This window comes from Daldinia loculata (assembly GCF_022478755.1).
Source record: "Daldinia loculata strain CBS 113971 unplaced genomic scaffold F4817scaffold_4, whole genome shotgun sequence".
Taxonomy (NCBI): Eukaryota; Fungi; Ascomycota; class Sordariomycetes; order Xylariales; family Hypoxylaceae; genus Daldinia; species Daldinia loculata.
In genome coordinates, this window is record NW_026054858.1 from 550024 (window position 1) to 574842 (window position 24819).

The 24819-nt window shown below is 47.0% G+C and overlaps 10 protein-coding genes across 10 annotated transcripts; 4 read left to right on the top strand and 6 right to left on the bottom strand.

Annotated features, from left to right (window-relative positions):
- Positions 1 to 473: 473 nt before the first annotated feature.
- On the bottom strand, positions 474 to 2475 carry F4817DRAFT_325617 (FAD dependent oxidoreductase). The gene is made up of 4 exons (XM_049301788.1): positions 2334 to 2475; positions 1793 to 2268; positions 763 to 1731; positions 474 to 699 (listed from the first exon to the last, which is right to left on the bottom strand). Exons 2-4 carry the CDS (start codon positions 2061 to 2063, stop codon positions 551 to 553), a joined length of 1389 nt encoding a protein of 462 aa, XP_049162987.1. The 5' UTR covers positions 2064 to 2268; positions 2334 to 2475; the 3' UTR covers positions 474 to 550.
- An 811-nt stretch (positions 2476 to 3286) lies between these two features.
- On the bottom strand, positions 3287 to 5786 carry F4817DRAFT_179842 (MNNG and nitrosoguanidine resistance protein). The gene is made up of 4 exons (XM_049298331.1): positions 5323 to 5786; positions 4571 to 5262; positions 4102 to 4413; positions 3287 to 3894 (listed from the first exon to the last, which is right to left on the bottom strand). The coding sequence occupies exons 1-4, from the start codon at positions 5594 to 5596 to the stop codon at positions 3526 to 3528; spliced, it is 1647 nt and encodes a 548-aa protein (XP_049162988.1). The 5' UTR covers positions 5597 to 5786; the 3' UTR covers positions 3287 to 3525.
- Positions 5787 to 7519: 1733 nt separating this feature from the next.
- Positions 7520 to 10430, bottom strand: F4817DRAFT_325623 (uncharacterized protein). Its single transcript, XM_049301789.1, has 2 exons — positions 8796 to 10430; positions 7520 to 8745 (listed from the first exon to the last, which is right to left on the bottom strand). Exons 1-2 carry the CDS (start codon positions 9709 to 9711, stop codon positions 7880 to 7882), a joined length of 1782 nt encoding a protein of 593 aa, XP_049162989.1. The 5' UTR covers positions 9712 to 10430; the 3' UTR covers positions 7520 to 7879.
- A 1005-nt stretch (positions 10431 to 11435) lies between these two features.
- F4817DRAFT_325626 (uncharacterized protein) lies at positions 11436 to 12683 on the bottom strand. Its single transcript, XM_049301790.1, has one exon. It carries the CDS (start codon positions 12276 to 12278, stop codon positions 12042 to 12044), a length of 237 nt encoding a protein of 78 aa, XP_049162990.1. The 5' UTR covers positions 12279 to 12683; the 3' UTR covers positions 11436 to 12041.
- A 2415-nt stretch (positions 12684 to 15098) lies between these two features.
- On the top strand, positions 15099 to 16590 carry F4817DRAFT_325629 (uncharacterized protein). Its single transcript, XM_049301791.1, has one exon. The coding sequence runs from the start codon at positions 15528 to 15530 to the stop codon at positions 16521 to 16523; it is 996 nt and encodes a 331-aa protein (XP_049162991.1). The 5' UTR covers positions 15099 to 15527; the 3' UTR covers positions 16524 to 16590.
- A 662-nt stretch (positions 16591 to 17252) lies between these two features.
- On the top strand, positions 17253 to 18201 carry F4817DRAFT_179954 (uncharacterized protein). Its single transcript, XM_049298333.1, has 2 exons — positions 17253 to 17561; positions 17615 to 18201. Exons 1-2 carry the CDS (start codon positions 17439 to 17441, stop codon positions 18017 to 18019), a joined length of 528 nt encoding a protein of 175 aa, XP_049162992.1. The 5' UTR covers positions 17253 to 17438; the 3' UTR covers positions 18020 to 18201.
- On the top strand, positions 18202 to 19090 carry F4817DRAFT_179945 (uncharacterized protein). The gene has a single exon (XM_049298332.1). It carries the CDS (start codon positions 18383 to 18385, stop codon positions 18989 to 18991), a length of 609 nt encoding a protein of 202 aa, XP_049162993.1. The 5' UTR covers positions 18202 to 18382; the 3' UTR covers positions 18992 to 19090.
- Positions 19091 to 19362: 272 nt separating this feature from the next.
- On the bottom strand, positions 19363 to 21603 carry F4817DRAFT_366804 (nucleolar protein nop5; the record flags this gene model as incomplete). The annotated part of the gene is made up of 4 exons (XM_049307033.1): positions 19363 to 19915; positions 19992 to 21358; positions 21424 to 21513; positions 21569 to 21603. 4 exons carry the CDS (start codon positions 21601 to 21603, stop codon positions 19524 to 19526), a joined length of 1884 nt encoding a protein of 627 aa, XP_049162994.1. The 3' UTR covers positions 19363 to 19523.
- Positions 21604 to 22038: 435 nt separating this feature from the next.
- On the top strand, positions 22039 to 23324 carry F4817DRAFT_312090 (vacuolar ATP synthase subunit D1; the record flags this gene model as incomplete). The annotated part of the gene is made up of 4 exons (XM_049300086.1): positions 22039 to 22070; positions 22135 to 22223; positions 22283 to 23175; positions 23241 to 23324. The coding sequence occupies 4 exons, from the start codon at positions 22039 to 22041 to the stop codon at positions 23322 to 23324; spliced, it is 1098 nt and encodes a 365-aa protein (XP_049162995.1).
- On the bottom strand, positions 23241 to 24809 carry F4817DRAFT_179991 (ribosomal protein S15 precursor-like protein). The gene is made up of 2 exons (XM_049298334.1): positions 24589 to 24809; positions 23241 to 24523 (listed from the first exon to the last, which is right to left on the bottom strand). The coding sequence occupies exons 1-2, from the start codon at positions 24632 to 24634 to the stop codon at positions 23616 to 23618; spliced, it is 954 nt and encodes a 317-aa protein (XP_049162996.1). The 5' UTR covers positions 24635 to 24809; the 3' UTR covers positions 23241 to 23615.
- Between the last annotated feature and the right edge of the window lie 10 nt (positions 24810 to 24819).

Genomic DNA, 24819 nt, shown 5'->3' on the forward strand with positions numbered 1-24819 from the left:
AAAGGGAACACCCACATTCCTATGCGACACATCCCGATTCTTTTACATATCGTAACCGATGATTTGACACCTCGCCACGTCCTTATCTAGCTCACATGTCGCTTTCCTTGCGATCTATCGGATCCAATAGCATCAGGCCAGACTACTTTCTATACGCGCTCTTTCTTTGGCCGTCTCTAAAATAGCTGTTTCTACGTGCGCTGTCTATACGGTTCGAACCCATCACCTTACTGCTAGATCTAGTTTAGCTCTGGGGTATTTTTCTGGGCTGTCGGGGTTATACTGATTTGTTGTTGTAACTGTTGCGCTAAACGCGAACCGGACTCATAACTCTGGCGGTATGTGGGTGGTCCGGCTTGAATAGCGCCGTATTTTGGGTAATATTCTAAAAGATGGTGGCTAATAGCACTCTACGTTCGTCAACCCCCTTCCCCCCCCACCTATTGACTTGTAAATTCCTAATAAAACGAATGTTTTATAGATAATATCATAGATAGTAGTCTATTAGTTAAAATATATACTTTTGAGGCGTTATGGTTATACCGCCATCTCAAAATACGGACCCGGGGACTCCCTTTTGAAGCCTTTCTAGACGTTCTTCGGTTATTTCAAAGCACTCGGGTAACCCAGTGTCATTCCATGAACCTCCAAGTATGAGCTTTGCGATGCCCGGTGCACAAGTGAATATCCTTGCCATACCTGAATAGGAGCACATATTAGTCATGAAAACACTTATCAAATTAAGACGGCCATTATTCTTACCGTGGCCATTAAACCCGGCACAAACCCACTGCCCCGGTAGACTCTCTATCTTACCCACGAACGGGACCGAGTCCGTCGTCATCCCAATTATACCGGTCCACGTGTGCTGCAGTCCCTCCCCGTGGCTCAGCTTCGCTTTCTCGCACTCCGGGAAGCAAGTCTCGAAGTTGTTGGCCGCGTCATCTCGCACCTCTTCGTTGAAGATGCTATCATCGGGGACCAGACGGCTTGCCGCCGCCGCCGGGCTAATATTCGGGTTCGCGATCGGGGAGCCGAGAATTATGATCCCGTCCGGTCGCCGCTGGGCTACGGAGTAGAAGTGCTTTAGCGAGTGGCGCAGGGACATGGTGCTTGGTAGGATATCAGATGAGCTAAGCGAAGGTGGAGGCACGAAGGCGTGTGCTTGGGCGCGATTGGGGGTAATGAATTTCGAGAGCTGGGGGAGGAGGTGAGGCGCAAAGGCATTCGTGCAGTGGACTACCGTAGAGGCTTTAGTTGTGCCTCGAGGTGTCAGTATGTCCCAAGAGACCTGGTCAGCCGTCGAAGAGGCCGACTTAGTTACCGATGTAACCGGACAATGAGTAAACAGCCGGACACCCTTATCTATCGACTGCGTAAGAAGCCATTGAGCCAGCTTCGCCGGATGACTCGAGCCAGCCGGCCATTCGTAAGCAGCAAACGCTTTCTGCACGCGGGTTACTTTCCGCGCTTCCTCCCCTTCGTAGAACTTGATGTGGGAGACGTCGCCTCCGGCTTCTCGATACTCCTTAAAACTGCGGGCGTTGAAATCGGCAAACTCCTGCGTCATGCACACGTCGAACGTCGTCGTCGGGTTGAAGTCACACTGGACCCCATGTTTCTCTACGAAGTCCTTGATCCGGTGGAAGACTAGCTTCTCGTTGGCGATTATCTTGAGCGCTTGCTCTTGGCCGTGCAGTTGTTTGTAGACTTGGAAGCCACGGAAGGCATCTGTACATAATAGTTTAGCAACGTAAATAATATTATATGCCCTTGGTAATATTTAACTGACCTGGGCGCACATGTCCTGCATTCCTGGAGCTCGCTCCGCTGGCGGCTTCTCTCGCCTCGAAAATGACTATATCTCCTGCCGACACGCCCCCCTGAATTAACTCATAGGCAGTTAGAGCACCGGAGATGCCCGAGCCGATTATGGCGTATTTGGATACTTCCGGAACTGGTTCGTTCTGGTTGACATGTAAGTAGGGGAACGAACGTGTAGTCTGCTGCCAGAATGACACGCAGGGGTTGGCCACTGGCAGGGTTATCTTTTGGGACTGCATCACTTCAAAGACTACCTAAGGTACCTTACAGTATGTTCAAGGTAGATGGTGTTTATAGTATTTCCTCCTATAAGCTATAATTACCATTAAATTACTCTTAGTTCAAAGATACAAGACGGATTATTTATAATAACTAGGTACCTAACCTATATTATACCGAGCTCTTCCATGATACCTCTGCGGGGCAGCCGAAGGAGTGGTCCGACTAGACGATAAGCATTTCTATACTGGCGCGAGGGGCCGAAGCCGCAGGATAGCCGATTGCCTTACCTAGTTCATAGACCCGCATGGTAGCTTCATGGGGTAATTTAATTGCGATTCGTTACTATTCTTGTTAGTTCACTTAGAAGTTGGTGTTTCTGTCCTTTAGGGCGGGTTTAGTAAAGTGGTAATTGAGATAAGACGTTTACGTTTGGCGACATAGGAAATATGCCTAAGAACCGAGCGTAGAAATCGGCTCGCTAAGTTATAAGGCCTTGCGAAAATGATACTCATACACTTACATCAATCTTACCATGTCACAATCGGGTCTTCTTATAAACTTGAAAGAAATTCATTTTAAAACCATCCTCTAAGTGAGTACTTATACGATTTCCTCCGATTGATGAGCCAGGCTTAGTGCATATAACTAAAGCTCATATGTATTCTCATCTAAACAGTCCTTGGTATAGGTAATACTGAGCAAGTGACTTGAAGCCTAATATATTGCGATCATAGGTCTGCCTAAATCAACTCTTTCGACCTAAATATAAGACTTGATCAATCGCTTTAATGCCATGGAGTTATACCCTCATAACCCGGGGGTCATCAGAACAAGCTTCATGTCAACCATACCGTTATCACGGACTCAGGATCGTGCCACCCCCCCTTATGAAATATGAGAGCTACGACCGAGAACCAAACCTAGACTCACTTAGCAGCTCAACGGCATGATTCCAAGTAAGGACATTATTTTCAAATAACCTAAAAGGGGCAACACGAACCGATATAGACTCCACGCTACTGCTGTCAAGAACCCATTCGCGCTAGGTACTACAGCCCTGCGGACGTGAAGTCATCTAGGCGTCCACTAGAGCCTACGCTACGGAACACCGTTGGGGCTGTCGAGCGCCTTATGTCGGACAGACATCTTAAATGATTAAATGAACATGTCGATTTTTATACTTCCTGTATAGATCAGCCACATGCCAGACTACACGCTTGATTCTGCCAAAACAAATACTTAATTCAATGTTAATGCAAAATATAAAGCATATATATCTACCTGTATGTAGACAGAACGCTACATGAATACCGCCATGTGATCCCTCGCAGGGTGGAAATTCTCGATTAATGCTATTCTATTCTGGTTTATGGTTCTCGTCTATCCAACGCCCGCTGGCTATGCTCGAAATGCAATACATACACCCATCTCAATATTACCTATGTGCTCCTCCAATCTTCCTTACGTACCTAACCTAATTTATATACCTCTCATAAACCCCCTCTTCCTGACCGGCGGCAGCACACCCTTCTCCTTCGGAACGACCTTCTTTTGGCCTTCGGCCCGGGCATCGTACACGGTGTACGACTCGGTGGCCCTTTCGCCGTTCCGCTGGCCATTCTCCTGCTTCCACCGCCCGATGTAGCAGCAGATGGGGAACAGGGTAATGTTAACGGCGACCCACGCGAACAGCACGCCGAAGTTCAGCCCGATCTCTGAGTGCAGATCGAACAGAATCGACCGACTTGCTTGCACGACGTGATGCAAGGGCCAGGCGTACCCCCAGCGGAAGAAGCCCGGCGCTAGCTCGATCGCGTAGAAGGCTGTTGACACGTTGGTGATGACCCACTGCGCGCAAGTTAGCAAGTTTTCTCTCTCTTTCTTTTTTTTTCCCGGCCTCCTCAAACTTCGGGTAGAAATTCGGGAGTTATATAATTAGATTGCTCGATCGACTGGTGGGAATCAACGTCCCACGAGCGCAACAACAAACTTGAGGACGAGATAATTCCGTGGAACGCAAAAAAAAAAGGGGGGGGGAATGTCGGCGGTACTTACGAAGATGAGCCAGCCGGCTGTCCAGGGCTGTCCGATGATTATACCCATGTTCTCACAGGCGAGGCCCAGCGCACACATGCCGATGAAGTTTACCATCCAATAAACGACAAACGAACCCCGGCCGTACGCCGTGGGATTCATCGCCGGCTCGGTAGGCGACGCGGGCGGATTCGAAAAGGGGATCTGAAAAGCGAGCGACACGAACGAGTATATGAGCGACACCAAGAAGTACGTCATTATCGCCGCGCAAAGCCGCCACGCGATGAGTTGCCAAAAGCGTAGCGGCGGGTGGCCCTTGGGAATGAGGAATTGCTACGGGAGACGTTGTTGTTGTTAGCCTAGGTGCGTGTACAACCGAACGGGAGGAGCTGTAACGAGAACCGGCCCGATTCGTCCCGCGACAATTCGGTCGGTGAGTAACAGTTATATACAGGTATATAGGTATATAGGTATATAGATATAGACGTACCATGTGGATGGGCAGGAAGAAGGCAAAGGAGAAGAACGCGACGATGATGAGGTAAATCAGACCGATGCTGACCGTCGGTGTAGCGGTAGCCGGGCCGAAAGGACGCAGGTCGATGGACAAGGGCGTGACACCTGGACTCAGGGCCGCGGGTGCTCGAGCAATCACATCTCTATCGAGCGAGGAATTCGACATGACAGCTTGAGACCACGTCGGGCCGAACCGTGCTGCAAACTGAGCAGCGAGGGCATTCATCAGTGGAACGATATAGTTGATGGTGGTAGTCTCCTGTCTCGCGGACTGGGTGATGAACTGGATGGCACCCGTGGGATCGTAGGACGAGTTTCCCGTTGCGACAGCCTCCTGTAACAAGGCGGTGGCGTTCGGGTTGACGATGATAGCCGCCCAGCAGTCCCAGTCGTACACGGCCTGCCGCACAGCAATCGGATCGTAGCCGAACTCGTCGGGTGGCACGATCGTGTACCCCAACTTCCGCTTCACCGGCGAATCAATGACCTGCTGCGCGACCTCCGTCACTGTCGGTCCCACGAGCGGCGTCACGTCGTCGTACGGCGCCACCTGCCCGTCGAAGTCGACCACGTAGATTACCAGCCGGTGGAGGTTCCCGTCGATGTGCGTGAGCACTCCCCAGTACATGGACAGCACCGCTAAGATGAAGGTCATGAGCATCAACACTAGACAACATGGTAAGCCTGATAGTCCAGTCTCCCGCGCCAAAGCTAGGCTAAACTAACGTGTCCGAAGCCAGTTAGTAACGACTTCTCGCCGGACCTTATCCATCCTCGGATCCCAGAACCCGGCGCTCCGGTGCGGCTCTTCGTGCCGGCCATCTTCAGCATACTCTTCGTACTCTCGAGGAGGAGCCTGGATCGTGCCGTCCGAGTCATCCGTATCAGTTGCGTATCTCAACCAGCTCGTCTCGACCATCTCTCGTCTGGACGGGTCATCCCTAGCGCCAACCACGGGGCTCGAAAACGAAACGTCCGAGGGTCTGTTCGGCATCGACATCTCTTACTACTTTTTGCTTTGCTACGAGAAATTATGCCCTGAGTAAGGGGGAGGGGGATATGGTTCTAACAAAGGAGCGAAGCAGGGCTGGCGGTGAACTCTCGGAGGAGGAGAGACTTATCCCACGTATATAAAGCTACGACTCGATGACGGGCTAACCGTCGGAAATAATGTGAGGCGGGAGCGAGCCGCATGTCAGCGTTATCAAATGCCGTCATTTCGTACTAAAAGCAAAAGCAAAAGGGGGCTTATTGTTGTTGTTGTTGTTTTTTTTCCAGATCGCTTTCGCGGTGGAGTTACCGTAGTATACATCGGCATAACGGTATAGCGAACTAACTAACATGATAACTTAACTCCGCTCGCGCGATCCTCATTGTGCTGATGTCACTCTTTCGGTACCCGAGAGGTCGGAAGTGGCGGGGGGTGAGGGCTGAAGAAATCGATCCATTCATCCAATCCATAAGCAAGCAGATCAAACGTCCTAGATCTATAATCGTTAGAGCGAACGGATCAATCGTCTGTCTGCTAGGTATCTACATAGCATCTAAACTACATAATCGGGACCGGGCTATGCCGGGCATCCTTCTTTATTGGTACCACATCTCACGCAAGTTGACAAGTTGATCTAGTTTAGGTTTAAAAACGAGCCAGCACACTTCAGAAATTTTTCTAAAATCCTCCGAAATGGCAACGTGGGACGATTATGTTTTCGAGACATTGATTCATAACCCCTATTGAAAAGAAAAGGAAGAAATAATTACCACATAAGCTGGCTTACAGCTCAGCAAGCCTCGACATGAATGATGAAATGAGCCTACCATAGTAGCACAAGAAGGAAGCCTAAGTGTATATGTATGTCTGATATTGTCTGTTCTAGATTGGCTTCCCGACAATTATTCGGCAAATCAGAAAACCCCCCCAAAAAAAGAATTCCTGACTCGTAATCTAGAACAAACACGATGTCTCACACCGGGCTATAGAATACGCCGTCGCCGCCGTCGCCGTCATATGCATCTACCAGCCTGCGTGCGCAATTCCCGTTATCATACCGGGAACAAGGCATTTATAACCCTACCTACCTACAAACGCTACCTACCTATGATTGATGATGCAGCAGCTCACCGCAAAATGCACCGGCATTGAAAAAAAGAATGAAAAAACCCTCCACCCCAAACCCGAGCCTTACCAGCTGCGCGAGGAACTCCCATGTGCTACGTGACCAGCGAATGCTACTCCTCGACATGTAAAGTAGTGTAACCCCAACTGCAAGTTGGTGATAAAACAGGCCAGATCTTGGTTGGCTTGGCTTGGGAGGAGGCGCTGGAGGATTCTATTACTTACTTACTTACTACCAACTTACTATTCTTTGTAAGCAGCCCTCGGATATAATAGACGTTTTACTCAGCGTTCGTGCGAGCCAATCGGTAGCCCGTCTGCCGTGCACACCTTATCTCGCCGCCGCCGCTGTTTTGTTTTGTTTCATTTCGTTTCCTTTTTTAAAAGATGAGATATATAAAATAAAAAGGTGATGTATAGGTGTATACCTACCTAGGTACCTACCTATGTATGATGACCTTACATATAAGCATGCTGGGTTAAAAGGTAGATAATCTTATGATATCAACTTTTAAACACGCGGGACCGAAACCCGCATGTGAGGTACTTATGGATGGTGATGAAACTTGTGATACGATGACAATGACAATGACAATGCTAAAATAGAATCTGGTTAGAAATATAATATTTCCGAGATACGATTTCCCCTCAAGCGATTGGAAATCAACATACCTGACCCAAAAGGTATCGCGATGTGGTGCATGTAATTGCCGACTTATAAAACCGATACGGTCCCGAGAATCCAAACATCCTTGAGGCTATTATACATGTTAAAACGACTGGATCACATACGATACTAAACGTAGATGTTGATCATGTTGATTTTATTTTTTTTATTGTTGTTTTTCGCATCACGAAAAACACTAGCTACCTGTTTCTCTATTATAGCCAACACCAAGCGATCCAATGCGTGCAACATCGCAATGCCCTCCCGTTCCTGTTTCTCATAAACAACGCTCTTCCGAAGCGCTTCATCAATAACCAGTTTTTCTCAAAGCTAACCCTAGATAATGAAGTAAAACTTGATTGTATGCAGTGATAATAGTGATAAAGTCCACTCGAACCGTTCCTTTTCGCCTAATATGTAATCCTTCCCGAACGCCGTACAAACCGAGCTTGATATACTGTGAATGAGTTGAATGAAATATAACACGATATTGGTATAACTTATAACCCGATGCTAAGCATATTTAACCTGGCCAAGACAGGTTCGAGGCTGGCCGCGAGACGCTCCACCCGTCGTGCGGCCATAATGGCAACAGTGTCTTCCTCTAAAAAGTCAACAAGCTCATACCTGGCAAATGCCTTCTCAGGTTCGATACCACCGAAGATGTCTACGGCAGTGAGACTATCCGTATTCAATTCCACTGGTTTCGACGTTGTAATAGTCGTTTCATCATCATAGATGTCTCCATCAAGGTCTGCGACCGAGTACTCAGATACTCCCGACTCAGCAGGAGTCTCCACCGGCTCCGGAACTTCAATGGGCGACTCTAGGACGGGAGCTTTGTTCTTTTCGGCATCTGCTGAAAAAGATTCTACAAAACTCGACCCCTTGCCCGCCAACGCTTCCGTGTCAATAACGGGCATCTCCGGTGTCTCCAAGATAGCAAAAACCCTAGGTTGGTAACTGTAGTCGGAGTTTATGTTTAGCATAGCAAAGTCCATTGCTTGTTCGGGCATCATAACCATCCCTATTTGTTGATGCTGATGATTTTGTTGACCCGCAATGAAGGGATTAACATCTTTGGGGACTTGAGCCTCAAGTTGTCGCTGCTCGTGTTGTGGCTGCTCCTGCTGCTGCTGCTGTTGTTGTTGTTGTTGTTGTTGCTGCTGCTGTTGCTGTTGAGAGAGTGCGCAGGGATTGGAACTCAGATTGTCTAGGAAATTAGAAAACGATGGCGATCCAAGTAACATCCGGCTGAGCTCGCCGAGACGCTTATTCTCTTCGATCAAAACGCGGTTCTGAGCACGTAGGTCACCGTTCTCATTTACCTTGTTAGCAATCTCAGCCTCGAGTTGAGTAATATATTCTGTTACACTATTAGCAAATTAGTACGCTCGGACGGATTACAAATATTACCTTTTCTTCTTGAGCGAAAAGCCCGAGCGGAAACTTTGTTGCGTAATTGGCGCCTTTCCTTGCTGCTAAGTTTCTTTCCTTCCTCACTCGCAAGCAATCTTTCGTCTTCATCCATATCATCTTCTTCTTTTTTAGGCCTCGGCAACTGGAGAAGAGGCGAGTTTTCGCCCGAATCGCCAGGACTAGCACCAGCTTTCGACCTCATAGAATTAAGAAGCTGAGTAATCTTTTGCTCTACAATCGGATCCGAAGGCATAGGAACCTTTGACCTGTGAGTATGTTGCTTCGCTTGATTCTGTCTCTGTTGGATAAGATGCTGCTGTTGCCTCTGCTGTGCCTGCGCCTTTGCTAATGCGGCTTGCTGATGCATACCAGGATACATCCTCCCGACATTGCTCGTCTGACTTGGAACAGTTGGCGACGTCATTGCTTGAGACTCTCCTCCAATTGCGTTTGGGTCAATCGTCGCCTCGGAGAAAAAAAACGAAGCATCGGCCTGAGATTCGAAGTCGAGGTCCATATCAGCAGCACTCATATTCCGCGATGGCACAGTGTTAAAGTCAAATGTGTCTTCGTTCGAGCCAATCTCCGAAGGCATATAGTCTATAGCATAGCCGGAAAGTTGGCTACTATTGTTGATAGCAATCGTACTGGTGAGGGCTCCTGGGACGAAAGGTGTCTGTTGCTTATACTGATCGTACTGATGACTAGGACCCGATAATGCCTGCGTGGTTGGCAAGGTACTTGGTGTTGTTACTGCCGCTGAAGCTATGGAGAACTGGGGTTTGGTGGTGCCTGGAGAAGCTAAGGCTGAAGTTGACCGGTATGAGTTTTGGTCGTACTCTTGAAAGTCGAAGAGATCGAGAGGGTCGACCATGCCCGTGGGGCTCGACGAAGGCTGGCTTGAAGCTGACATAACCGCGCTGGAAGGTGAGTCTACTCAGTTCGGTCCGAACGACTATCTTCGAAGACAAATGACAAATGCTAATTAAATCTATATACAGGAGTGTATTCGATGGGAGATAAGAGCTTCGATTCGCGAACAAGTATTGGGTATTAAGTGTCGAGTATTGAGTATTGAGTATTGGTATATGGTATAGAGAGGAAAGACATTTATGGTGGGCGAAGAAGTGTGGAAAGAAATGGCAAGCAAGATTTGGTAGGGAACGCGGATTTGAAGGGAAATTTGGATAATATGGGTGTCTGGGACATTGCTGTCTAAAAGATAATTCGGGGGGTGACAGCTGGGTGGTCAGTTCTTGGACAGTTTCTTGGGGGCACATCCCTGAACTTCCTTGTGTGTGGCTTGGCAAGTACCAAGTTAGTACTTGGCCCCGTAGGGAAGGTTGACAGGCCCACAGGGACTGTCCGATTAAAAGAGGAGAAGGGACGCGTAAGCCAGTGCGAGAGGTCTGTCCCCATATCCTATATCAGCCAATGGACCCCAACTTCCCAAGACCGAGAAACTAACTGCCCCGAACGAATCACAGGCCCAGAATCTAAGGCCTGTTGCACGGAAGTGCACCGGCACGGAGGAACATATACATACATTAGAGAGGCATGTACGCTACTTAGGTACTAAAGCATCTGAGTGTAGGTTAGGTCTTAACAGGTCTTAACAGGTCTTAACTTGGGAACTAGTTAACCTAACTAGTAACCAACTAGTAACCACTTACATATCAACCGCCCGTGATAGTTGCCAGTAAAAACATACCAGTAAAAACATATCACGTCCTGCAAGAGACCCTTCTGCAGCCCTCTAGGTTACAGCATAAGGAGCATAAGGGAGATGACGACGCCAATTCCACTCAAAGCCTTAGATCCAATACCCTCTGCTTATGGGCGCATAGATTTACAGGCGGCTCTTGGCTCGCATTTGGTGATGACGATGTCGAACACGACAAACAGACGAAAAGGGTCAAGATGTTATGAATCCTTCGCCAGATGTTGACTTGCCAAATACTCGACCCAGGACAGTCATCATGGTGTACAATAGCATAAACGCATCGGATCTGTATGGTTTGTTTGGAAGATCCAGCCGAGAAGTGTCCCTCTTGTAATATGTCTCAAGTACCTAAGGTTTCATGTCCATGACTGCAGAAACTTCACATTCGGGGATCGGATGGGGAAGTATAAGGTACAGAGTACATTTAGGTAGGTAGTCCTGGGACCTTGACGGGTGCACTTGTTCGACCGATGAGCGATGAAGAAGGCAGAAGGTAGGGAGGTACATGGAAGAGTCCGGGAGAATAAGAACGATTTGCTAAATCGGTACCCCGTCGGCTCTACGGGACCACGGCAAAAGCTGTTCAAACTTGTCCCAACTTTCTACTGTCAGCGTCTACCAATGCAAACTAGATTGTTCTTTGCTATGTAACTAGTATGTAATAATTGTTTGGTAACGAATGTGTGTTAACCCCCTACGAGAATGTCGAATACGCGTATCAGAAGTCCATCCTTGACAAGCGACTCGCTCGGGGCTTAAGCCTTAAGCATTAAGCCCTTTTAAGCTCATGTATGTATGTACATGTGTGTAAAAGGAGGAAATTGGGCTTGACTACCTAATCCCAGCAAGCACAGCCACTGTCGTTGTCCTATTGATTATGGCGGTCCACTTGGCAAACCGGCTTAAGGTGATTTAGTAGTTTTCAATTCGATCACCGTTGAGATGGCGGATTGCTCTAAAGAATCCATCCTACTTCGTCTTCTCGTCTTCTCGTCTGAATCTCGGCCTCAATATTTCCCTAACCCCATTGCTTACACTATTACTCAATTAGCATTACTCGAGCGGGATAACACACAATACCCACGAGGTAAGCATGCGAGCTCAATACGCATTCTGGGTTTAGCAATCTGATAATGCCGCAGTGCACTTTTGCTAAGTGGTGTTGTTTAAGAGGTCCATGTGTCCCCCCTGCCCCCCGGCCCTCCGGCATCTTCCGCACATGCATATTCTATATCTGTTGAGCGCACCCGACGGTTTCAACCGCGGAATGTCGGCGCTATAGTGGCGCCGACTGTTTGAGACTAGGGTTTCCTATGCATTACCCCACCTGTCATCCGTTTAGATCCAGTACATAATCGGTAGTTTATCATCCAAGTCCCGTGGTAATGTTCTCGGGCCATGCCAAATACGGCCTAGTGCATGAGGCTTAGATACCATCGAGCTTCGATTCTCAGCTGGACAGGGAACTCTTTTCTTCTCTCGCATTGTCGATTTATTCGCACGGGCGCAGCAAAATTCATTCATATAACATATAACATCCGAAGTTTAGTTATGGTGCAATAACCTAATATTAACAAGCTTTCACAGGCAGCTAAGCAGCCAAGCAGCCTTATTTGCGCATGCCATAAAATGGCATATATATTTATATCTAAGAGTCGAAATCGTTCCGACGTTATGAGGTATCTTGCGGCCGAGTACGCACACGTACTATGTACAGTAATGGCAAACGGTATAAAAATAGCTATTCCAGCTGCCATGATGAGGCGATTTCATTTTGATCCGATTGCGCATCTCCCCACTGGAGTTTCAGTTCGGCTTTGATCTCGACTTTTCCAGCTTCTACCTGATACATATTTTGCTATAAGGTTGAATGGGACTGCGGTCATGTTTTCTCGAATCAGCTAGCAACCCCGAGAATTGGAGGGGCCCTGATCTAACTACACCTAATTTTAGTGAAACCCCTTTTGGTAAGGGTCATAATAACAACCTCATCGATCATATGTAGGTGGCGAGTGTACGGATACTGGATATAAATGGATAAAAGAGATATCCGTCCATGCCAAAAACTAGCCGAGTAGCTGAGGCATCTGAGGCATCTGAGGCATCTCTTCTCGTAATGGGTATGTAGGTAGATCGTAATGGGTAGATGGTGACGAGTCATGTTACCGCAGCTGTCTCTCTTAGACAAACACGGGAATCAAGCCGTGGCCTATGTTCTTATGCAAAGTAACCAGCATAGCCTTACATTGCAACGGTCCAAGGACAATGCCCGAGCGAGACAATTAACTTAGTAAATGGCCAACATTGGGTTTTCAATCATATCAGGTAGGCAACATCAATGTTTCTTTACTCCTTAGTTAAAGTGTTCCTAAAATCTAGGTACAACTTTAACTTAATATTGCATAACTTATTGCGCAAAGTCTTTTTCACTTTTTCACAAGCCATGTGGCGCTGCTTATGACAGTGGCGGTTTATTTCTCTTGTTTGTGGCTGTGCTATTTTAACAACACCAGCTGTAGTAATAATTGCGATTCTTGAGGAATCCCCAACTATCCAACCAACCAGCAGTTACTATATGCATCACAATGTGTTGAAAGTAGCTTATGCTTAGATTTTGAGTACCTATAGCACATCAATATTTAAGTAATATTTTTCTCATGCCTCCGGCCTCTGTCGGGGAGGCTGTTCGCTTCGCTCGAAATGGAAGCAAGATAGAGGTCATCGCAAGGCTATGTACCATTGAGCAAGGCTATCACATGTTGAAGCGAGGCTCTCGTGTGCTGAGGTTCAACCGTATACGAACCTCACTTTAGACTTGAACTCTGTTTGTATGGCACGGGTAAGTTCAAGCCGATAGGGTCAATGATAGGGTCAATGCACACGAGGTTTCTTGTTCTACGGAGTTGGTCCCAGATTTAACTTATAAGAGCGTTTCCCAGTTCCGATATGTGTGTTTAAGGTTGCTAAAACTTCTAATTGAAGAGAATTCATAAATACCTATGACTTTACCCTGAGTCACAGGCTCTTGTTGGGTAATGGGACTCTGTCAGGGTATAAGTGGGTAGGGGTAGCTAACTGGGGTCTATCTACTATATAAGAGGCGCGCAGCGCCCTCGTAAGAGGATAGAAGGCCAGGCGTTACAAGATCAATACTATCTATTACTTGGTCTACCTACCCTAGACACTCACTCTGTGTATAACATCAATCAACGGGTATAAATCCTGACAGACTCATAGTACCTAACTAGAGTAATGTAAAAGGTTAGTATCGGTGAGAAGGAACTGCGTAAATGACGGTCTTAAATTACTAGAGATGTGAAATTTTGTAAATTCGAGAACTTGAAATAGTATAAAGTGACCTTAACCAATCAGCGCTCACTACGCAGGTCGATTAATAGTATTGGTAGGTTGCCACAAAGATGGAAAACGAAGATGAGCGAGATTCGTGAGATATCCTACCTAAACTATGACCATCAGAGGCAAGGGACGTGCTGTTGAGTATTATATAAGTTGGAAAGGTCCCAGTGCGTAACCTTTATAAAGATAACCTCAGGGAATTTTCATCAAATCGCATAAATCTAAACGAGAGCGTAAGTTCAGTCTCAATAGGTAAATTTTCAGCAACGTTAGATTTTATACTGGAAGTGTGCGGAACGGTCGAGCGATAGAACTGCAGAGACAACTAAATAGAAACTCAGTATGTTGATAGCCTCTTTCCTACCTAATATATGAATATATTTAGTTTAAAACTCGGTCGGGTTTAGTAACTAAGATGGCAATCAAAAAGCCTTTACATAGTATTATGTCCAAGCTTCAAGGCATATATAGGTAAGTAGCTTTGCCATGTTATCCCAACCAACTAATACTTGATTCCAGCAATAAAAAAAAACTATTCATAACCCTTCTACTTTCATTCTAGGAGAACACTCATCCAGTAATATTGCCCTAGGAACACTACACATCATACTCTTTCTACAGTCGATTACTTACTATGGCGTACGCCGTTCTGTCATCTAAGAAGGCCAAGCCCCTGGATTTCTGGATCGTCACTAAGATTGATGGAGTTTACCGTCCTCTCGCCGGCGTCCGCCGACAGCGACCTTCTAAAGCGTCTACTGAAGGATCAACTACATTCTTGTGGATAAAAACCATCTTGTCTGAACCAGCGAATCGTGTCAGTATTGAAGCCGAGCGGGCTATGGCTATAGACTTTTATCGCGCTGGCTTTATATCGTGGTTGTCAATATTCCTATCTAAAGGATCAACTAACCTATCGAGTAGGCCTGTTGTTGGAGACCAATTCCCTTTCATAGGAGAATGTTTATTGCAAGGTGTCTGTTACCATCGTTCAAGTGATCTCTATACGCAAAACACTAGGCCACTGCCGCTTATTGATTCAATTTACAACCCATATTGGATCCCAGGCAACATGGTTGTCTTTGACATCACTAATTTAAACGACTTGCGCGGCGGTATAATGTTGCCCGACGTTATCATAACGCAACGATACCACCTCTTTTCCGCCGCCGATTTCGTGACAGAATTCGGCTACGTCGATACTATTGGAGATATACGGATGTTGGAGTATTTGGAGCCAATAGATCCATCAGTTGTAAATTGTAAGTTTCTACTAACGTCCTATCACATTGAAGATTGCCAACTAATATGAGCGGAACTTAAAGTCATCCAGATATCTAATAACGCGCCACCTACTACACACATTAGCAGGCCTGATGAGTCTGCTTTAAATCGGTACGCCACAGCCTTAATGAAAAAAAACAGTAGATGTAGATGTCTATCCTGAATATATTTTGGATCTCCCTCGACGCCTACCTAATTTGAAGGCTCTATTACAACAACACTTATATTCATCAGGATCGTTTGGTCCAACGGGCTCGGCTGGACAATTAATAGGCCTTGCATTTGCCGGGGAGACCCATGTTGGCCTAGTCCGGTTCAGAGGCATATTCGTAAAGGCTCTCGAGTTTGCATTCGGGACGGAAGATATGAGTAATACGAGATCCCTCATTCTTTGTGTCGACAATATTCGAGGCTCAGGAATAGCAAGTGTGGACGCAAAATCAATCATAAATGCAGTATCCAAGCTACCTTCCTTACGACACCTGTACTGTTTCCAGAAGCCAGGGCGAATTAACTGTACGTTGAGCGGGGAGCTTTATAAGTTTGTCACAAATAGATCGGACCTGTTGCAGAGCGTGGAAGTCACTTTTAATGGAGCATTCTCTTTGTCGTTGAGAGAGATGCCCTGGGTCAGATCCCTTTACCCACCCTCGGCATATCACCCGCCCTCTGGAGCGGTCCCTGTTCAACACATGTTCATCCGTCGCTGCCGACTATTTGAACCAAGCCGAATCCATAATATCGATTGGTACACCTCATACTACTTAGCACACGGGCTACTCAGGCCGGAGGCATTTGCAGCTAAGTTTTTACGGTATATTTGGCAACCACCTGGCCGCCTGGCCGCCTTTTCCGCAGGACCGCCGTCTCTAACAGACCTGTCTCGCATTGAGATTCGCCCCCTACTAGAATGGAATAGCTTGCAGGGTATTTCACAAGGAGCTTGGGTCTTGCTTTTGTCGATAGAAGGGAAAAGTGAAGTACAGGCGGTGAAATATGCCCTTGTACGCATGAATGGCGACTCCTATAAAAGGTTCACCCCTTATGGAGCCAGGGTAACCTCATCTGAAATCGACGTTGTCGGGCTCAAAGAATTCCTGGCAATTTCGGCACCGGCCGTGGACCCGGCTCTGGTAGATCGATCGCTAGCAGAAACCACGAAACATATGGCGAGTTGGGTAAATGAAGCAGATAAATCTCCAGAGCTAGAGCGTTTGAGTGTTATGGACCTCCATGAAACGGTTACTATGCTGAATGAATGTTTGGAGAGCATTTTTAATTTTATGGATGATACTTCTTCAAGCAGATCATCTCAATGTCCTGCGTATTGGTTCTTGCCGGCGCATAGTGGACGTTTGTGAGTTCTAAGGGAGGAATTTTCTAGATACATCTTAGATGTTTGATGTATATTGATTTGAATATCTTAACTAGCTGCGTTACCCGTTCACGCAAGCGCTTACGGGGAGTGCCTAGCTTCAAGAGTGCCTTTTACGCCACAAATAGCTCTGGCCTCTGATTGGCTAGCCACACGTCAGCGCACGTCCGATGAATTTTTTGTAGAATCAATTAAATTGCTTCATTTGTGGATAAAATTTTTAATAATTAGTATCGTTGGATAGAGCGCGTTTTGCATGACATTTCTATGCCATTTGCACCTTTTGCAGACTTTGTGCGATAGAATAGTAAAGGAAAAAGTTGCAAACTGCGGGGCGATTCTAAGTATTTGATTGGTCGAAAAAATTGTGGCAGTACTAATGAAATATATAAGAGTTGATCAGACTCTATACTAGTTCAACAGCGCTGTTTTCAAATATAATCACTAGGTATTACGACATCGTCACCAGTTCTAATCACACCGAAGTGGAATATTATCCCAGACAGCACTCTTTTGCCGGATATTGAACTAGTAGTATATTCATGCGTCTATTAGCTAGGTTGTAATATGGGCTTCATGCATGGATCAATGCGGCTGAACAGCCCCCAAGCAATACCACATCATGTTACAGTAGTTCCCAGAACAGATATTTGAAGTATAGTGAATAAGTATTTGATTCAATGTTGCCCCCTCTCCTACCATCGCTACCTTCGACTACTAATCTTCCACAACTCACTTATACCTTCAAAGAGACAGCACATTTGATCTACAAGATGTCTAACGGGCAACTTGATTTTCAGGGGATGTGGGAGGATGAAATGAAACGCTTTCAGGAGCTTACAGGTAAAGAAACTCCTAGCAAGCATTCCTAAGTCTCTAGACAGCCTCCAAGAGGAGTTCGATGAATTATTCAAAAAATGATGAGCAAGAAACATATAGAACTTCTCAAGTGAAGAAAATAGGCATGGATATAATATTATGCGTGAAGTTGTTAGGAGGAGTTGCTGCGCTAGGGGCCTCGATTGTTAGATTATATCCTTGCTATAATACCGTTACGGATGCTGAAGATTATTCTAGGTATTCCCACCCGCAGAGCTCTGTTTCAAAGCCATCTCTCTCTTGCTAGATATCCCGAAAGAAATTAGTGACATGCACGGAGAAATCAAGGACGTACTTGCACAGATAGGCCCGACCCTCTTGCGATTCAGGATCTATGCGAGAATCGAAAAATTCGACATGATTGATGAAGGCTTACTCCAATCTGTTCATGAAGTTATGATTTGCTTTGTAGACATTTGCGCTCTGTGCATAAATGTTCAATATGGCGGCAGATGGAAGAAACTGAAAGAAAAGACGAAACGAGTCCTTTTCGACAATAAAGAGGTTGCCGATGGTCTCAAGCGCTTTGAAGGCCTCGTACAGCGGCAGCAAAATACACAGAATACCGTCGCGCTTGAATTCAAGACTGAAGGGGGACATTAACAAGTAGGAGACTCAGTTGAAAGGTCGACAGGTAGATGAAATAAATGAACTCATCGCGTGGGCTATCTTCGGGAAACGGGTTCTCACGATTGAGGAGTTAGAAGCTGCGTTGGTGAGTTCCCAAGCTCTTCATATAGTAGAGAGCTGAGAGCTGGAAAGACCTTCTATAGGTCTAGCCATCTTATTTTATAATAATTTCAATCTCTTTAGTTCCTTCGATTTAAGAGAGACATTATCGAACGACTTGATAGGTATATCGACAAGAATTTCTCGAAGATACTCAAAAGAGGATCAGATAACCGAGTTAGGTTGCAAGATGATGAGATTGCCGATTGCGTGGTGAAGCAACGAGAAACCCCTCGGATGACAGACAATCCACCAAGAATCAGCGCCACTATCACCATCACCAATGTAAACCGCACAACCGTTCAGCGGTTTCTATGGGATCTCAATACTTATTCAACTCTAGAGAAATTCTCGTTTCAACAGGGCTTAGGCAACTCGAATTCCCCGAAAGGTCATATACAAGTCAACGAGGTTGACTCCCACCTCGATATTGTGAAACTGACGTTCGAATTCCTTCGTGAGCCAGTAGACCCAAGGACCCAACCTATTGGCCGCTATTTGCTATGCCATCTTCCAGACCATCTCAAAGTCTTGCACGAAGCCACCGGCTTAGACGTCATTGGACCGAATGACAAGAGAGAGATTGGAAAGGGTATTTATGACCTGTTCGACGATGTAGAGATAGTTGAAAGGCGTTGGGGTAGTTGTGGAACGGTGATGTGGTTTGGAAACTCTGAGCAAATGTCGATATTCTGGAAATGGCTACAAGACCCAGTAGCCATCAGTAGCTTATCGAGAAATGACAAGAAGATCTTGGTTAATGCGAGATCAGACGAAAATCCCGACCGTCAGCTACTCACACCTATTTTGACACATAGCCCATATTTTCTCTTCGCCTCCCCTTGATTTAAACAAGTCATAGCTTGAATGGGCGACCGGTGGCGCTACATAGGTAAAGTTTAACCTAGGGTGTTGTTATTTCAACTTGTTAAACCGTCGGGGATGGGGCGGTGGATAAACCTCTGTTATAGGATACCGGCATGGAACTAGCCCCGTTACCTTGGAACTATCTAGTAGTATATTCGAAAACGGCAAGCATTGATTGGTCAGCATTGGCTCAGTATACATAGACTAGATGTGTCAATAGGGCTCTTGGATATTCCCAAGTCTTCATCTTTGGAATATGCTCTTCCGATCGTTCCCCAATCCAAAGTACATGTTAACGTATTGGAAAAAACACTGACTACAGAATGCCTAGAAATTAGTTAAACTGAGAATAACAAAACTCTGTTGATAGCTTCGATCTAATTAGCTATCTAAAGAAGCCAACCAACTCCAACACTAACCCCTGGTATGACCACCGGAACGCCGTCGTCCATGATTGCAAGTACTGCGCTTTTACTGATATAGTACAGACGAAGAGAGGTATGAATAAAATCTACGAGGACTTCTCCTTCTTCGACTTCTTCTTACTCTTCTTCTCTGGGCTATCCTCCGAGTGCTTTCGCTTTTTCTTGGAGTCAGCTTCGGCCTCGACTTTAGAAGGCGTGGCATCGGCGGCCTTGGCTTCGGCCTTCTTTAACTTCTTCAGCTCTTTCTTGCTGACAACTTGGGGTGTTCCATCGGCATTTGTCTTCACATCACCACGCTCGTACTTGCGCTTGAACTTGGAGACCGAGATGCCGGCTTCCTCTGCTAGTCGGGCATAGTCGGCCTCAGACAGCTTAGCGGGTTGTGTAGGAGTAGCCTCAGCTCCATTTGTAGCCTTCTTGCTCTTCTCTTTCTTTGCCGAGTGCTTTTCTTTCTTTGGCGTCTTCTGTTTTGACTTGGCTGCTTGTTTGTTAGTTAATGCTAATATACGTCGACGCCGCTTGTAATGCAAAGGGATTATCAAAAAAACACTTACCACTTTCGGTGCCTTTCATGTCCACATCAGAATCCTCCTCTTCAGATTCATCCTCGCTCTCTGCGTCTCCCATTGGGGTATCCTCAACTTCTTGGATTAAAGGCTTGCTAGGTGTCTTCTTAGCCGAGGTAGCAACAGCATCGGCATCGGCATTATAGCCTCGTGTTGATTTAACCTCAAATTTGGATGGCGTGGCGCCATTGGGGGCAATCTTGGTACCCTTAGATACCAACGGCTTGCCTTCTAGCTTCCGTAGTTTATCTTCCAGTAACGCGCGGAGTCGAATACCCATGTCGGCTCTCTCCTCGTCGTCTACCAGGATATCCTCGCCATCAGCACCCTCGGTGCTCAGCTCGGAAAGAGCATCGACACGCAGGCACAAAGCAGCCTTAGCGGACAGTGTACGCGCGATCTTGCCCTTGTTTTTTCCACTAGCCTGTCCCACAAGAGATGAGTGGTAGATGAGACCGTATTTGGGGGTATCATGCTTAGTCTTTAGAGCACGGAAAAGAGCCTTCTCCGCACCTAGAATCTGGATGGTACTACCGGGGCTCTTTGCCAGCTTCAGAAGCGAACCGGTGTGCGCGATAAGACGAGCACCAACTAGCTCACCAATGAGTTCTGTCAAGTTGGGAGCAATTGCCTTCATACGCGATGTGAGGTACAAGGAGAGTTGCTGTCGGTACTCGGTGAAGCTGATCACCTGCTCGGCAAGGAGCTTGATGTTCTCCAAGTCAAATTCGAGAATTTCAGTACCCATACTGACTTCTGCAGCTGCCTTGACGCGAGTTTCGATATCCTCGGGCAGGATTTCGGAAAAGTCGGTGTTGGGAGCGTTTTCTCGCGTTCCCATAGCCAAGATAATGCGAGCGTAGGCAAGGTTATCTTGCACAATACGGTCCAACTCGGGGAAATGCCATCCATACCACTCCTTGACTCGCATGGCATAGTTGTTCAGCTCCTTATCTAAATCATCGAGAAGCTTGATGGCCTGAACAATCATAACGTCTACCTTATCGGGGGAGAACTTGAGCTTGTGGCGAGAAATAGAGTGCGACAGGGCAAGTGCCATGTTTCCTAAGTAGTCGCTCTCTAGCTCGGGGAAAAGTTCAGGAAGATAGGTCTTGATGGCGCGGAAGAGATCATTGGTAGATGAATCAGATACTGGAGTGATGTTCAACTGGGGCAGAATGTTAATTGCGGCACCCAGCTTTGGATCAGCAACAGCAAGCGACGCCTTTCGTTCCTCCTTAATATCGTCGAGTAGGTTTTGTAACATCGGGGTGACTTTGCCTTCGGTGAGGGCAGTGTATTCACCTAAGGCTTGAGCCGAGTCCTCGAACTTGACCATCTTCTTGAGCGATAGCCTAGGTGAAGCTGGTGAGTACGCGCTCTTGGCCAATTGATAGCAACTTTAAGATGGCAAACTTACATCGAGTTGATGGCTTCAGCGCTGGAAAGCTGCTTCTGGACATCGTCTCGTGACAGTAACTTCTTGTCCTTGGCCTTGAACAGACCGTAGCTATTATCGCGTCAGTATATTCATGCGCACCAGGATTGAAAATGCGGAAACTTACCCCGCAGGCGTCTCTGCGAGAACGAAGAGAGGCATGATTGCAGGATGATTATAACGATATATGTGTGGTCCTGCAGAGCTCTCTTCGCGACGACAATGGTTGGTTTTTATGATTGGGAGAAATCTTGAGCTATTGCTTGTGCAAAAATTTGTTCGAACTTTCGTCGAGAAAAAAATTGGGAAAGCTACAGCATAAAAGTGGGCACGGAATGTGGGAGCCAGTCAAAACGCAACTTGAGCTTAGGCCCCTGCACCTCTTGTTTGTTAATTGCATGATACTTTTCATTTCAATAATGGAAACTGTCTTATCATTATCTTAGTAAATATATCACCTTATACCGTATTAAGCATCCTTAAGCATCCTAGGTTCAATGTTGCAGCGCATGCAACAACGTAAAGAACCAAGCTCCAGAAACATCAACTTTCTTAAGGAATATCCTTCCATCGATCAACAACAGCATATTCGCCAACATGGAGGGCCTCTTTTTCAACGTTAACAATGGGTGAGTCTAGATTATTACGAGAAGCTTCCTGATACATTGCTAAGAGCTAATGTGATTGGTATAGTTACATCGAAGGCATTGTACGGGGGTACAGGAACGGCCTTCTAACTGGTGCTAACTATTCTAACCTGACGCAATGCGAGACCATCGATGGTATGCGCCCTATATCTACGTATAAATAAAATAGCAATGCATCTAATACTTCCCGTTAGATCTCAAGCTGCAACTTGGTCCTGCTTACGGCGATTTCCTCGCATCTCTCCCTCCCAATCCGTCCACCTCTAGTCTCGCCGCCAAAACAACCGACAAGCTCGTCTCCGAATTCCGCTACGTCCGCGCAAACGCTGTCGGATCTCTCGCGCAGTTCCTAGACTACCTAACATATGGCTACATGATCGACAATGTAGCTCTTCTCATCACCGGTACCCTGCACGAACGAGATACCCGCGAGCTGCTAGACCGATGTCATCCTCTCGGCTGGTTCGAGACGATGCCCGTTCTCTGCGTGGCAACCAACATCGAAGAACTATACAACAGCGTGCTGATAGAGACGCCCTTAGCACCCTACTTCAAGGGTAGCTTGAGCCACCAAGACCTGGACGAGTTGAACATCGAAATCGTACGGAACACGCTGTACAAGAACTACCTCGAGGACTTCTACAACTTCGTCAACACTCACCCAGACATGGCCGGCACCCCTACATCCGAAGTTATGAACGAGATCCTGGAGTTCGAGGCCGACAGGCGAGCCATCAACATCACCCTTAACTCCTTCGGCACCGAGCTGAGCAAGGCGGACCGTAATAAGTTGTACCCGAGCTTTGGCCGACTCTATCCCGAGGGCACGCTGATGCTGTCGAGGTCGGATGATTTTGAGGGTGTAAGATTGGCAGTCGACGGTGTTGCTGATTACAAGACTTTCCTCGAGGCTGCAGGATTAGGTGGTGGACCATCAGGACCAGGCAATATGGCCGGTGGGGCCGGCGGCAACGAGAGAAGCTTGGAAGACATGTTCTACCAGAAGGAGATGGAGATTTCCAAGAGTGCCTTCACGAGGCAATTCACATATGCCATCGTGTATGCGTGGGTGAAACTTAGAGAGCAGGTAAGTTGGCAGAAGATGACCCCTAAAGCTCGTTATCCCGTTTTGGCCTCTAACTTACGATATAGGAAATCCGCAACATCACGTGGATCGCCGAGTGCATAGCACAGAACCAGAAGGAGAGGATCGGCAACTATATCAGCGTATTCTGATTTCTCGCATGGGCTTTTACGGCCACCCCTCGCTCTCTTCGAAACTGTAGAACTAATGGACGGGATACCAAGGAAATAGCATTCAAAGCTGTGATTGTCATGGGATTTTTCTTTTCTTTTTCTTTTCTTTTTTCTCAATGGCGCTAGGCTGATGGACAGACAGTTAGAGCTCTCGCGCGTCTCGAATTGCTGCTGGTGTTTGTTGTATTGTACATAAGCACATGTTATTACAGAGTATGCATCTAGGCCACCTATATGGTACACTCCAAATAGCACGCACGTCCAGGAGTCTTACGTCGTGATTTGCTCCTTCCAGGTCGCCGGACTCAGACCAAGGGTCTTGATCATATGATTCCACCTATCACTTCCCCTTTCCTTTCTCTCCATATACCGCAGTAACTTCTGTCGTCGATGGAGCATCAACCTTAGATCTCGCTTACCTACTTTATCCTTGTAACCTCGCCCCTTCTCTAACTCGTTGGCCAAAGCCCGGATCTTAGCCGTCAGGATGGCGATCTGCACCTCGCTACTTCCGGTGTCCGGACCGCCTCGCACTGGTAGCTCTTCCCTCTCCTGTCCTCGTGAAAGAGCTTTAGGCTTTAGAAAACCATCGGTTTCGTGCCTCCCAAAAGTCTCCACGCACCGCCGGATATTGGCATGTAATCTATCCTTCGCGGAGCCGTTATCCATGTGCGTAATACGGTTCAAGGCCTCGACCGCCCTTGCGTGGTTTTTCTCATGGCGTTCGACCTGATTCTGGTACTCTTCCGATCCAACAGGAGAGAGATCCGTCGGGATCGGCCGCGTTAGAGTATAGGCCATATCGATCGCGGCATCCAGCTCCTCCTTGTGGATGAGGTTGTTTAGGACATGGGGCGAGGTGGGGAGCTCATGCGGTTCCTCCAGCGGGTTCCCGTCGTCGTCGACCGGCGGCTTAGACAGTAGGGCTTGGCCGGCGGAGTCGAAGGACTCGACGAAGGGGGTCGTGAGACCACGGATAGAATCGCCATGCTGCGCTTCTCTAATAGCTTCGATCTCCTCTCGTCTCTTCAGGTGGGCAGCTTTGCGCTGCTGCATCTGAGCCCATCGGTAAGGATCCTGTTTCGCTAGACGCCTCTTCTCCTTTTGCGACAGAGAGGCGGTTTGTGTAACGGGGAGGAGGGACGAAGTGGGCGGTTTTATGGCTGGTCGTAGACATACTGCAAAGCAATTGTTTGTTAGTCGAGAGTAAGTTATATAAGCGAAGAGGTTTTATTATTCTCACAGGAGAAAGTGCCTAGGCGCTGCACGCCTGGTATTCGGGGCGGCATGGCGTCGCTCTATATTGGAGTGTTGAACTGCTGAGAATGAATTCAACTTTTAGCGGTCGATCCACTTTATTTCTCAGACCTGCAAGACGGGATTGGATTTTGGACCTTCCGACGTTGAAGATGTCACGGAATGGATAAACACCTTTACCGCTAGAAAGGCAGGTCCATCCACTGCTCTCGAATTG